This window comes from Pongo pygmaeus, chromosome 18, assembly GCF_028885625.2.
Source record: "Pongo pygmaeus isolate AG05252 chromosome 18, NHGRI_mPonPyg2-v2.0_pri, whole genome shotgun sequence".
Lineage (NCBI taxonomy): Eukaryota > Metazoa > Chordata > Mammalia > Primates > Hominidae > Pongo > Pongo pygmaeus.
The window spans coordinates 2,750,781-2,765,238 of record NC_072391.2 but is presented as its reverse complement, the minus strand read 5'-3'; the positions used below and the strand labels follow the sequence as shown (position 1 = coordinate 2,765,238).

The window sequence follows — 14,458 nt, the reverse complement described above, 5'->3', positions numbered from 1 at the left end:
GCTCTGTCACCCAGGCTGGAGTGCAGTGGCGCCATCTCGGCTCACTGCAACCTCTGCCTCCCGGGTTTAAGTGATTCTCGTGCCTCAGCTTCCCAAGTAGCTGGGACTACAGGTGCACACCACCACGCCCAGCTAATTTTTTGTATTTTTAGCAGAGACGGGGTTTCACTATATTAGCCAGGATGCTCTCAGTCTCCTGACCTTGTGACCCACCCACCTAGGCCTCCCAAAGTGCTGGGATTACAGGCATGAGCCACCACCCCCGGCCAATAATATGTTTTATATTTGAAGAAGGCATAAGATGATCAAATCAATATCTGAGCACATCCACACGCCTGCCTGGCTGCACACAGGGCCAACAGCGCTTGTGAGAAGACCGGACTGGCTGAGCTGGGGGCACAGCATCCTCCGCCAGGGCTTACCCAGCCCCACCATCTGACCCACCCAGACCTGGGCAGATCAGCGCCCAGGCCTGCCCCAAGAGGGAGGACCCAGGGCCTGGCCTCACGCACACACCCCATCCTGTGGGTTTGAAGCAAGAGGAGTATGTAGCATGCAGGCAAGTGCAGCCCTCCTCTCGCACCAGGGACTTCGCCAGCAAACACACACAATGTGGGGATTAAAACAAAGAGAAACAGATCAAGGAGGTTCCTGAAAAGGACATGTGATGAGGAAGACCCACCACAGCACAGAAAGCACAGAGCACAGAAATGCCTGGATGGACCACAAAGCCGGCAGGAAGCCACTCTGACAGACAGGCCTGTGACCAGGAAACAGCGCAGAGGAGTAACAAAGGAAAATTCATCATAAATTACACCGGGGCAGGCAGCGTGGGAGGCACAGGGTCCCTTCGAGCCCAGGCCGGTCAGAGCTCTTGCAGGCAGGTGAGGACGGAGAAGGCCCCACGGCCTCTCCCCATCCTCAGCTTTCACCACACGCCAGCAGGTGCTGGAAGAGGTCAGGAGACACATGGTTTAAAATATCAACTCGAAGGAGAGAAAAACCAGAAGAACACGAGCCCGTCCCTGCAGCTGTGTGGGAGGGGCCGCCTTCCTGGCTGAGAGCGAGAACAGCAGCCCAGCCCTGAGCTGCGGGAGCCACGGCAAGAGGACAAAACCACCTCCACCTAAAAAACCACCAGGACCACAGCTGGGGCGGGAAAGGACTTCCAGATACAGCCGCCATGGGCCGTCAACTGCACCCCACAGCAAATTCACAGTGCCACGAGAGGCTTGGAACTCAATAGAAAACTCAGCAAAATGACACAAACTAAAAATTCCCAGAAGAGGAATTCAGTGACACAAGAAACTCTCAATGGCCCTAAATGAAGAAACTGAGCTGGGCCGCTCCGCCCTGACCATCTGGGCGTGCCCCAGACATGGACGTGCAGAAGTGGTGCTCCCACCCTCGGCAGCCTGGGGAGGACTCACTGAGGAAGCGATTTGGAAACAGTGCTGAGAAGTGGCCTCGCTTTCAGAAATCCATCCTGAGGAAAAAAAGCCACAGGCAAGGAGCCCAGAGGCACTCCCAGCAGTGTCACCCATGCCAGGGACACTGAAGCCCCAGAGTGGCTCAGCGACAGAACACGCCAGCACCTCGGGGAGGCAGGCAAGGGCCCCACGGACAGGCGCCACCCACCCCCGCACCAGCAGCACCTGCGAGAGACAATGAAATGGACAATGTCCCCTCCCCGGTGGCCCAGGGCGCATGGACAGAGACTGCGGGCAAAGCTCCACTGGCGGCATCTAGAGCAGAGCATGTGTTCAGCGGATTAACCTGCCAGCTCACAACAGGAAACAGCTCCTTGCTGGCAGGACTTCCAGCAATCACCTTGATTTTTTTCTTTTTGAGACGGAGTCTCGCTCTGTTGCCCAGTCTGGAGGGCAATGGCACAATCTTGGCCCACTGCAACCTCTGCCTCCTGGGTTCAAGCGATTCTCCTGTCTCAGCCTCCTGAGTAGTTGGGATTACAGGTACCCACCACTAGGCCCAGCTAATTTTTGGTATTTTTAGTAGAGACGGGGTTTCACCATGTTGGCCAGGCTGGAATCACCTTGATTTTCTACTTTGATTTTTTACTATCTCCTGCAGAAAATCCCCCGCCCTGAGAGCCCTTTCCTCCCTGGGAGGCTGGGCGAGAGCTGAAGACCTGGAGACACGCCTAACTACTCGCCATGCACACGGGACTTTCTGGAGGCGCCTCACTCTCATATACTGCCATCTTGGCTCCCTCAAAACAGGCGATACCTCTCCCCACTTCTGCACAGAGGAGGATGCAGGGCAATCCACAAGGGGTGACCACAGAAAACCCCCTTTCCTGATGCCAAAGCGCAGGTTCTCACCACCTCCTCCACCCTCCCTCACCCAGACCCCAAAAAGAGCATTGTCAAGGATCCAAGCCCAAAGCCACTGGCAAAGCACCTGCCACGCCCAGGAGAGCCCCAGCAAGGAGCCAGAGCCCCACTGGAGGCTTTTCCAACACCTTGGGAGGGCTCTACAGGCTCAGCTTCACTGCCAGTATGGGAGGGAGCCAGTGGCAATGGTGGATGGGCCCCAGGTTTCCTCTCCAACCTTCTAGTCCCATGGCCCCTCACACTCTTTACCTCTGTGGAAGACCCCAACGAGCTTTCAGATCAACTGATACGTACTACAGAGGAAATTAAAACTGAGATACTTTCAAATATTTAATTCATTAAAAAACAATAAACCCATTACTATTAACATACGTTACTTTTATTTTTAAAATAACTACTTTGCAAAACAAAATAATGAATGAAGAGAGTGTGCCACTCTGTGCGCTGCGCAGGCCTCTACTGTTTGATAAGGAGAGTGCTGGGTCCCCACATCCACCCGCGCCCATACTCTGCTGAGATCTGTGTTCAGGCGAAGAACACGTCAAACACCCAGCCTCACTCAGATAAACAGCTAGAAAAGGGAGGAGTATACTCAGCCTTTTTAGAGATTGGTGTCACTTCCTGGCCTTTTGGCTAAGAATAAGTGTAGATGTTTGTGGATATTCTTCTTGGACACTGCACTGCAGTTCAGAAAGTGGTGGCTGCTTAAAGCTCAGTTGCTGTGAAATCTCATTCATAACAATACATTTCCATACACCGTGACACGAAAACCATCAATCTACCCTGCACTAGTAGTTCTTCTACCCTCGTGTGATTTTATAGGTCATACATTGGGGCTGAATTATGTAAAGCTTCCAAACATTGACAAATTTCATTCTACGGTTTCAACAGATCAATTCATGGATATCACTATGTATCAAATGACTTTTGGCCTCTAATCCCAGCACTTTGGGAGGCCGAGGCAGGTGAATCACTTGAGGTCAGCAGTTCGAGACCAGCCTGACCAATATGGTGAAACCCCATCTCTACTAAAAATACAAAAATCAGCCGGGTGTGGTGGTGCACGCCTGTAATCCCAGCTCCTCGAGAGGCTGAGGCAGGAGAAATGCTTGAACCTGGGAGGTGGAGGTTGCAGTGAGCCAAGATTGTGCCACTGCACTCCAGCCTGGGCAACAGAATGAGACTCCGTTTCAAAAACAGAAAAAAAAAAAAAAAAAAAAAAGACTTTTGGCCTGGTGCAGTAGCTCACGCCTGTAATCCCACCACTTTGGGAAGTCAAAGCGAGAGGAATGCTTCAGCCCAGTAGTTCGAGACCAGCCTGGGTAATATAGTGAGACCTTGTCTTTTTCTTTTTTAAAAATAATATAAACAAACAAACAAAAAGCTTTAAAAAAGTCTTTTATTGGGAAGGTATCAAGCTCACAGTAATGAATAAAGTTTTCCAAAATTCCAATTTTCACTTGAAGGTTTCAATTTTATCATTGACATAAATATGGGCAGTTGTTTTCCCTAAAGTAACAAGCTCATTCCAATCATTTTCAAGAAAAATATTGGCCAAATAGCTAAGTCTGCATAACGGCAGTTTGCCCGTCAGCCAGACGCTCCACAAGGACAGCAAGCCAACAGTCACAAGCGTGTCTCCCTGAGACGGCTGCACACTCGTGTTTGCAGAATTGACTGCCTTTCTGTATACTTCCCACTTCATCCCACAAAGTATTCATAACATTCATCATTTTTAACAAACACTCAGAAGTGAGACTGGTTTCCTTCTCTCTTCCTGTGGGTGAGTGCTGTGAAGAGATGATTATTGCCCTGGCACTGCTTGGTGCCATGGCCTCAAGTCATAGTGAAACCCTGTCTTCACTAAAAATATAAAAATGAGCCAGGCACGGTGGCACACACCTGTAATCCCAGCTACTTGGGAGGCTGAGGCCAGAGAACTGCTTGAGCCCAGGAGGTGGAGGTTGCAGCGAGCAGAGATCACTCCACTGCACTCCAGCCTGGGCGACAGAGGGAAACTCCGTCTCAAAAAAAAAAAAAAGAACATCATCTGTGATGAGAAGCCGGGGGACACAGGCCAAGCGGCAGGTCCAGGCTGTCTGTAGACTCATCCACTGTGAGGCAAAAGCACAACTCAGCAGCAGACATGTCAACTCCCTCTTCGTGCCTGCAGTCGTATCTTGCATCCAGCAAGTTTCGACTGCACTGTGGACTGTGGCAGCACAGGATGACCAAGCTACCGTGTGGCCTCTCCAGCCTCTACAATGCAGCTTCTAAGAGCTTCAGTGACTCTTTAATTTATTGTCTAAAAAGCTGTAACAAAGAACATTGGATTTTAAAGAGCTCATCACATATATTTTTAAAATGTTCCTTTTAAGTGTAAACTATTCCATGTAAATTAAAAAATTCCTTTTACCTTTTTTTTTTTTTTTTTTTCCAATTTTGAGACAGGGTCTCACTCTGTCACCCAGGCTGGGGGGCAGTGGCAAGATCTCTGTTCATTGCAGCTTCGACTTCCAAGGCTCAGGTAATCCTCCTACCTCAACCTCCCCAAGCAGCTAGGACTACAGGTGTGCAGCACCATGCCTGGTTGATTTTTGTATTTTTTGTAGAGACAGGGTTTCAGTATGTTGCCCAGGCTGCTCTCGAATTCCTGGCTCAAGTGATCCACCCACCTTGGCCTCCAAAGTGCTGGGGTTACAGGTGTGATCCTGAACTTACTTACCGTATTCTCATGTAGGCACAAGGAAAACTTCAGGATTTCAAAATAATGACTCAGCGGACGATAAAATTACAGAGGCTATAGCAGGTATAAATGAAGAGATAGTAAGAGCTCAGTAGAAATATTGAAAATTTATTAATCTCAAAAAATGCATATATTGGCTGGCATGGTGGCTCACGCCTGAAATCCCAGCACTTTGAGAAGCCGAGGTGGGCAGATCACTTGAGGTCAGGAGTTCAAAACCAGCCTGGCCAACATGGTGAAACCCTTCTCTACTAAAAATACAAAAATTAGCTGGACGTGGTGGCATGTGCCTGTAATCCCAGCTACTCAGGAGGCTGAGACAGGAGAATCACTTTAACCCAGGAGGTGGAGGTTGTGTGAGCAGAAATCACGCCACTGCACTCCAGCCTGGGAGACAGAGCAAGACTCTCTCTCATTTAAAAAAAAAAATATATATATATATTGATACCAAAAACCTATGACCTTAGAAAAGAACAAAAGCACACAGATTCCATTCTACAGCATGTGGTCACTGAAAAATTCCACCATACACGCACAGAGAATGACAGCAAAAAGGCAAATAACATCTTAGTATTACAAAAAAAACTGCCCTGACCTCGGGGATTTGGTGGCCACACACTGAGAATGCGAACCACTACTGTAAAGAGCAGGTGCTGGACGGACCTCCCAGCAGCCAGACAGATCCCGTAAGATCTCAGGAGTCGTCAGCTTCCCAAAAGGATCTAAAATCTGAAGGAAGGGGGAAGGGGAAAGAGAACCCTGAAGACAAAGGAAGCAGGCAGGAGAATGTGTATCCTGACTTGCCGCCATCACCAGGCTAAGGTACCCAGACGGACCCCAAGGCCCTCTAAGAACAGCCCCAGGCAGAGGGACCTCTTCTGGGAGTCACCAAAGGAGCTGAAACACACACACACCTGCAGACAGCACCTCTCAGCTGGGCTCTGCAGAGAGAGCGCTCCTGGCCAAGTACTTGGAGTGGCCACAGCAGCCCTTCGTGGGGACCCCAGCACACACGAGCCCGGGAAGCTCCTTGCATAGCCAGGCACACGCCTCCTTGCTGCTTGGAGCTGCGCAGCACAGCACGGCTCAGACTGCTCCCATCAAGAGCCCTCCTCTCCTGCTCAGTACACATTAACATCCCTAGCAATCACACTAGGTGTGATTCAGAGCCCCTAGCTGTAGACTGTTGCTGCCTGCCAGCGTCTCTGCACAGGTTTTCTAGAGACAGGTGTGGCGAACCGCACAGAGCCGTGGTCCTCCCCACTTGCCGGGGCGGCCCAGAGCTCAGCTCCTTCCTCTCATTCCTCCCCACAAGTCTCTCAAGTCACATGTGTCCTGTCCCTGCCTAGCCGGGCCCTCAACTCCCCCTCGCCTTGTGCTTCCACTCCAGCATGCCTTCCTGCAAGGCCCTCTCCCCACCCCCTTGGGCTCCGCTCTGCCCACAGAAAAGGGACAAGCAGGTAAAAATATTAGGGGGGAAGCCCTTCTTACCAGATTAAAATGGAAAACATAAAATATAAATAGGGACAGGATGGACTTGGTAAGAATTTGCAGCTTCCATACAAAAACGCAGTATCAAGACAGGAGAGAAACTGAAGAATGTTTGCAAAACATACAACAAGGAATAGTCTCCATACACATGGCTTTTAAAAATCCGTGTTAAAAAGATGCACCAGCCTGGCCAACACAGGGAAAGCCTGTCTCTATGAAAAAATACAAAAATTAACCAGGTGTGGTGGCAGGTGCCTGTAATTCCAGCTACTTGGGAGGTTGAGGCAGGAGAATTGCTTGAACCCAGGAGGCAGAGGTTGCAGTGAGCTGAGATCGTGCCACTGCACTCCAGCCTGGATGACAGAGCAACACTCTGTCTCAAAAAAAAAAGATGCAAAACATACAAGAAAAAATAGTCAAAGGACACAAAGTATCTCAAAAAAGAAACCCAAATGGTCATGAACACAGGAGACATCTGCCTCAATAGGAATAAAACAGAAATTCACAAGTTTGTTTTTGAAGCATCAAAACACTCTCAGGCAGGCAAAAGCATTGGGAAAGGCAGATTCCTGGCACCCCCGGGACAGATCCCCAGCCCTGAAAACACGCACGCCCTCGATCACACACTGCCCCTGGCACTCACCTTAGAAGACATAAGTGGACAAGTGGGGAAAGCTATGTGGAAAAGAGGGGCTACAACAGCGAACCTCATAAACTCCCAAGTGGCCAGGTCCAGGCTGTGTCTGTCCACACCACAGTGACTCCATGGCCACAACCAGCAGGTCCAACTGCCCAGGAGAGGAGGGGAGCACCCAGTGGTCACAACCCACTCAGCCCCTGGACCGGCTGCCTCCTAAGCACCCGTTTCCAACTGTGCACTTACGATGTGCTCCTTGGCCAAGCGTCCAAGGCTGCTGTGGGAGGCAGTGACAAGGCAAAGGCACCCACCATAAGCCCCCACGTGTTCACGCTGCAATTCTGCAAGGAGCATTGCTTATGTCCGTGAGTTCTTACCAAGGGTTTCCGCCAGCCTGCTTCTCCAACAACAACCTCTTCTCGTCTTCGGAAAACTGTAAGTCCAGTTCAAAGGAGTTCGAGTCCAGATCGTGAATGTACTGCTCTATGTTGCTGCCTGACCTCTGGGGCAGGCCCGCGTCCGAGGCTGACAGGGAGTGTGAGGAGGAGGACGAGGACACCTGCATGCAGCCAAACTGGCTCAGGAGATTGTCATACTGCAGACAAGAAGGAAAAGTCAGAACCGCACCTTCACTCGCCTCGCCTCTACAGTCCTAAAACCCCAGCCCCTCCTGGCACTGCCGCTGTCAGGCCTTGGGAGCTCACACACAGCAAGGCGCAAGGCGACAGGGTGGGCAGCCCTGATTCTCCTCCGTGGGACACCTGGCCACAGAACCGAGGCCTCACTGGATCCTGCCTGATCGGGCTCCTCTTCCCATGGGAATCAGGGCCAGAGAGGGGCAAAGCCTCAGATTTCCTCTCCAGAAAGAGGGGACCTGGGCCCTTACCCTGTGGGCCCCATGAATGCCAGTGCTGCCCCCCGGAGATGGGGGCTGCGATGCCTGCTGGGAAGAGAAGGGGCCCGAGGAGGCTTGGAGGCAGATCCATCGCACAGGCTGGCAGGCAGGGCCTCCGTGCAAGACCTCGTTGGGCCCCAGGTGTCTTAGGAGTCTGAGTCTGTAGTAGATGCTAAATATTTTGATTTGACTAAACACATTCAATTGTTTAAAAGACATTCCTTATAATGTCAGCAAAGATAAACTGAACTTACTGTAGACAACGATGCCTGTTACTCTAGGAAAACGACAAACTAGTGTCGACAACAGACACTCACTCATAAACGTGCCAAGCGGACACAGCCTGTGCACTAACATGCTCCTGGCGCTGCCAAGGCTAGAGAGTCCCTGGGCAGGGGCAGCCACCTCCCCGGCTGCAGGCCCCACATCTGAGCTCTGCTGAGGCCAAGGACAAGGGGAAAGAAAAGGTGCCACCAGCAATGGCACCATCAGCAATGGCTGGGATAAGAGTGCAGCATGCCGTTCCACGTCCTCCGTGCCTCCAGACGCAGGCCCTGGCTGCTGCCCCACAGAGCTCAGCCTGTCTGCAGCCCCACACAACCCTCCACACACACAGCATCCCCCATGTGCTCACACTCCTAAAGCTGCACCACAGCCCCGCCTCACAGCCCTAAAGCCTCGCACCCAGCTGGGCTGGAGCAAGATGCTCGCCGACGGGCATGGTGGAAACGCCCGACGCTGCCGGCCCCTCCACGCCGACCCCTCCACGGGGCGTAGGCCTGCCCAGCCTGCTTGTCTCCAACACTGTCCAGTGGTCGCACCGTCCCGGCACTTGCAGGACCTCAGGAGAGCAGGAGCCAACGAAGCACCCTCTCTCCTCCCGCCTCGACCTAAGGGCAGGTACCACGGCCAACGCCCCTGGCTGAAGGGGACGCCCAGTGCCCATCCCCCATGAAGGAGGGGGTGCGGCCCTGCAGGGAGGGAGGAGGTACAGCCCTGAAGTCTCCTTCCATGCTTGACACCGTTTGCCAAGACTCACTCACTGTCCCTGTGTGAGGTCTGGCCTGGGAGCTCCCTGCCTGGACCCACTCCAAGGCTTTCAAACCACACAGCTGTTCAGAGCCAAGGATGGGCCATCTAACAGTCAGCTGCCAACACATGGAGCCCGGCTTCACGGACGGCAACAGAAGCCCCGTATCAAGCAGCCCCAGCTCTCAGTAGGCCCAGGCACAGGGGCCTGCACAGGTATGTCGCGAGTGCAAGCACACATACCCCCACACTCAGAGAAGCTCCCCAGGCACTGACACTGGAGACAGCTGAAGCCTGTGCTGCTCCTTCAGAGCCCAGCTACCTCCCTGGGAGGAACGGAGCACAGAGCCCACGGGAGAACGGCCACCAGCCAGTCCCGAGCAAAACGTCTGCAGCAACAGCAGGCCCAGCAGGGAGAGCACTGCAGCCCCGTGGCACCTGCCAGCCGTAATGAAAGACCATGCAGGAGCAGCTGGGTAGCACAGAGGGTGAGGGCAAGGGCCTCGGGGCTCCCAGGCCACTGCATACATGAAAGGGGCAGGTGGCCACATCAGGCAGCACAGACTCTGCTCCCCAAGCCTGGCTCCCTTAGAGTTTGGGCTCAAAGGATGTCGGGAGGATGAGGGGCATTACACAGCAGGTAGGGGTGTTGGGAAACTTTGACACTAGCAGAAATTTAGCTGTGGATGACTTTTAGATAAAATCTAGAATTCCCAGCTGGGCGCAGTAACTCATGCCTAAAACCCCAGCAGTTTGGGAGGCCGAGGCGGGTTGATCACTTGAGGTCAGGAGATCCACACCAGCCTGGCCAACATGGCAAAACCCTGTCTCTACTAAAAATACAAAAATGAGCCGGGCATGGTGGCGCACACCTGCAGTTCCCGCTACTCGGGAGGGTGAGACAGGAGAATCGCTTGAACCCACAGCGGCAGAGGTTGCAGTGAGCCGAGATCGCGCCACTACACCCCAGCCTGAGCGACAGACCAAGACCCTGTCTCAAAACAAATAAATAAAATCTGGACTTCCTCAGTCACGGAAAGTGGAACTCCGTACACGGTGCCAGTTAGAATAAGCCATGGCGACAGAAGTCAAACCAGAAAAACGGATCTCATGATAACAGCACTTAAGTATGAGGGCGTCACGGTGGAGGTGGCAAGAGGAACTCAGAGGAAACAAGGCTGAAGTGAGCGACATGCCTGCCTCTCACAACACCCTCGGTCCCTTGGGCACATGGTCCACGTTCTCTACGAGAAGCTTAAAGAGCAAAGCGTGCTGAAGACCCCATGGCTGTGGTCAAGTTGGGAGACCAGCAGCCTCAGAGCCTACTCAGCACTGAAGCAGACGGTACCAGCGTCCCCACCAACGCCACGTCCCAAAAGTTCAAGCACACAACACTCGGGGATTTCTGTGGAAAGACAGGCAGTGTTCTGGAGCATCTTGGACGCACAGTTGTACAAGCACCAAGCCAAGCGCAGATGCGACAGGCCTGGGCAGGAGGCCCCGTACGTAGGACCCCGGGGCCAGTGCCGGGGGTGCTCGGTGTCCGGTTCTAGCAGCACCCTCTGGGTGGAAACTCACTAGCCTGTCCACGGCCACGGAAATGAGGAAAAAACGACCCACCCAGCACATCACCCGCCACTGCCTCGCGGCAGCAAAGACTACAACCACCAGCAGGCCTGCCGCAGTGGCACAGACACCCTCCCCTTTCGGCTACAAATCACACGTGGGTCTGGCGCACGGGCATGAAGCCCAGTGCACGGAGGACCCAGTGCCACCCGCCTCGCCCGCCATCCCGGCCAGCTTACATTGCCATAGCAGTCCTCGTCGTCTTCCGACATGGCCGGCAGGTAAGCGGTGAGCTTCGGAGGCGTCTGCTGGTGCAGGTTCTCCCACGTGACGGACTCGAAGAACGGGTGTGCTTTAAGAGGTCCGTACCCTTCCATTTCCTCACAGCCTAACCGCTTTGTGGCGTCTAAAACCTTAAGTAACAATCAAGACAAGTCACTGCCAGGGTGAAAACGTGATTCCGACCAAAGAAACCCAAATCTGGCGGCCGGCCACGGTGGCTCACGCCCGTCATCCCAGCACCTTGGGAGGCTGAGGCGGGCAGATCACCCGAGGTCAGGAGTTCGAGACCATCCTGGCCAACATGGCGACAACCCGTATCTAGTAAAAATATTAAAGTCAGCGGGGCGTGGTGGTGCGCGCCTGTAATCCCAGCTACTCGGGAGGCTGAGGGAGGAGAATCGCTTGAACCCGGGAGGCAGAGTTTGCAGTGAGCCGAGATCGCACCATGGCACTCCAGCCTGTGCGACAAGAGCAAAACTCCATCTCCCAAAAAAAAAAAAAAATTTATCTCATCTCATTATAAGTCCCTTTCGATTTCCAAGTGCCTGATTCTTGACAGGAAATTACTGTAGCAGGAATAATAAAAGAAACTAAAATTTAAAAAAAAAAAACGGAAATTACTGTACCATTTAGCATTTGCTCAACACTGCACAGCATTTTAAGTTACTGGTGCTGGAGCGACTGGCGTTATGACAGCGCAGATGGCCGTAGACCCTAGTTCGTGACATCTGTACATTTCAGCTTTAGAGTCAGCTACGTGAAAATTTGAAAGACCAGCCCAGGTAAAACAGAGAAGAGAGGTTAGCCTGGGAAAGGTGTATCAGTTTATATTCCAGAAACAGTTGTTTCCTGACCTTCCTGTGCTTTTGGCCCTGGACGTCCCCCCTTACCACGACTCTAGGAGCGGGGTCAGTCCTGCCCCTCTGCAGGTGGCCCCAGGATCGCTAGGCTCCACAGCCACTGGCTTCTCCCAACCTGTCTCACCTCTTTCCCCTGGGCTGGGGTGTGGGCTTGATCAGTCCCTGGAGGAGACAGCTCTGCGGCCTTCGAGGGTCCCAGCAACACCCACTCCACAACCGCAGGAGCGTGCTGGTCCCAGTGATGATTCACTCTCTTTGCTAATTACTCAGTTTTTCTTGTTTTAGGATTTTTAACTATACACTGTAAAAGAATCCTTGCTGCTGTTCATTGTATTTTGAGACTGAGATTCCTTTTCACATGTGCGAGGAAAGGGGCCGAGCCTTGAGAGGCAGCACAGGATCCCAGGGCCTGCCTCCCGGTCCAGTTGCTCTGTGGTAGATGGAGGGGGCGGGGGGGCGGGGAACAGTACAGGGTACTCTCCAGCAGATACTGAGAAGTGAAAATAAGTACTCAAAAGGTTTGGGTTTTTGTTTTCGTCTTTTTTTTTTTGAGACGGAGTCTTGCTCTGTCGCCCAGGCTGGAGTGCAGTGGTACGATCTCGACTCACTGCAACCTCCGCCTCCCGGGTTCACGCCATTCTCCTGCCTCAGCCTCCCAAGTAGCTGGGATCACAGGCGCCCGCCACCATGCCCGGCTAATTTTTGTATTTTTACTAGAGACGGGGTTTCACCATATGGGCCAGGCTAGTCTCAAACTCCTGACCTCAGGTGATCCGCCTGCCTCAGCCTCCCAAAGTGCTGGGGTTACAGGCGTGAGCCAATGTGCCTGGCGAGATGACATGTAATTATCTACACTCACTGTTAACCCTAAGAACACCATTTTTTGTGAACACAGGAGCCTCCAGGAAAGCCACTCAGAAAGCAGGTTCAGAGGACTCAGGGTGTCCCGGATCACCTTTCCAAAAGGAAATTCACAATATTTACCAAAAGTTTCTCCACGAGGTCTCTTGCCTTAGGGAAGAATTTTTCTGGAAAGTCATATTCCAATTTAATGATCTTCTGAAATATAAGATACTCGTTTCTGTAAAAATTAAAAAAACAAACAAACAAACAAAAAGTCATCCCAGGCAGGGTCCCAGAAGCCTCCACACGCAGGGATGAGCGCCCCGGCCTCGCAGCACGGCAAACGCACCCCGGCCCCGCACGCCGAGAGCCCCCCACCTCGGCACGGCACCCAGTGCTGCCCTCCCCCACCCACCTCGCTGCTGGGAGGGACTGCCGGCCGGTGGGGTGCACCCCAACAGGCTCCAAGGCCCAGGCAACGCCGTCTCCTTACCCAGCTCGGAATGGTGGGAGTCCTGCCACAAGCTGGTATATTATGCATCCAAGAGCCCAAAGGTCTGAACTTTAAGGTAAGAGGAAAAGAAACAAAGACATGTGTAAAATATAAGCGACATGCCCAGTCCATTTCCCACTCTGTCTCCACAGCCCCAGTTTCACCTCTAATGCACTTCTATTCTTTAAGACCAGTTGCGTGTGAGGGTGGGGAACCCGCCCTCTGGAGAAGCCTCCCCGCGGCCTGGGCCCAGAGGGTCTGCACGCGGCAGGCACCGGCGGTCGCTCAGCTGTCCCCAAAGCTTCGCGTCTTCCAACAGGGCTTACCAACGTCCACACACACCTGTCATCCTGAAGCAGAGCAGAGCTCACTCCTGGCACCACGTGGCTACAGACCAGGCAGGGGGCAGGATGGGAGAGAACGGGGCTGACCCTGTTCCAGTAAGACAACCCAGAGAGCTGAAGGAAGCGCCCTCCGGTCAGCGCTGGCGGAGGTCTCGCCAGGGGCAGGAAAGTGCAGCACAGGCGAAATGAATGACCGCAACATTCACACTGGACTTTCTTTAGTGTTTAGTTAAAATGGGGAGCGACAAAACAAAACAGGCAGCAGAGCCTCCGCCTTTCAGTGTGGAAGCAGCAGAGAGAAGAGGGGTGCCGGGGGCAGAGCTGTGCCTGGCACCCTCACGGGGTCCTCTCCAGAGCGTGGAATTCACGCAGAAAGGGATTCTGGGGGTAGCTTTTCACCTCTGTGAATTATCCAATGTTTTATCATAAACACTTACTTTAGAATTTATATATATTTTTAATATGATACAAAAATAGAAGGGGAAGCCAGTATTACACTTCTGGAAGACACATGTACCAAGGGTGTATCAAATAAACGTTCAGTTAGACCAAGTCATGCCACTTCCTGAAATCCACACCGAGGAATTCAGGGCGGCCCCCCACTCAGCCCAGCAGACCCCGTCTCGCCCACGAGAGGGACAACAGGACACCCCCACCCCGACCCCAGGCAAAGAGACCTCCTCCTGCCCATGCAGGTTGGGTGGCGCATCAGACACACGCCAGTGTGTGAATCAATGGAAACCCCTTCAACGCACAACAGTACAGAAACAGGCCCATGAACCACAATCTGTTCATGCGACAGAAAACCACACACTGATCAAGACACACCCACAGGTCATTCAAATGACCTGGGCAAGTGCCCATTATATAATCACGCAGGGCTCAAGAGCGCTTGTCCAGCGTGACTCGAATGGCATA

General features: G+C 52.9%; 1 protein-coding gene across 3 annotated transcripts in view; it reads right to left on the bottom strand.

Annotated features, from left to right (window-relative positions):
- The window catches only part of PDPK1 (3-phosphoinositide dependent protein kinase 1), a 70,753-nt gene that overhangs the window by 9,141 nt on the left and 47,154 nt on the right, over nt 1–14,458 (bottom strand). For all 3 annotated transcript variants that reach the window (XM_054454852.2, XM_054454856.2, XM_054454854.2), the window contains 4 exons: nt 13,197–13,265; nt 12,845–12,941; nt 10,958–11,131; nt 7,606–7,823 (listed from right to left, as the gene is read on the bottom strand). In XM_054454852.2, coding sequence (XP_054310827.1) covers nt 7,606–7,823; nt 10,958–11,131; nt 12,845–12,941; nt 13,197–13,265 — 558 coding nt within the window. The remainder of the gene's footprint in view (nt 1–7,605; nt 7,824–10,957; nt 11,132–12,844; nt 12,942–13,196; nt 13,266–14,458) is intronic.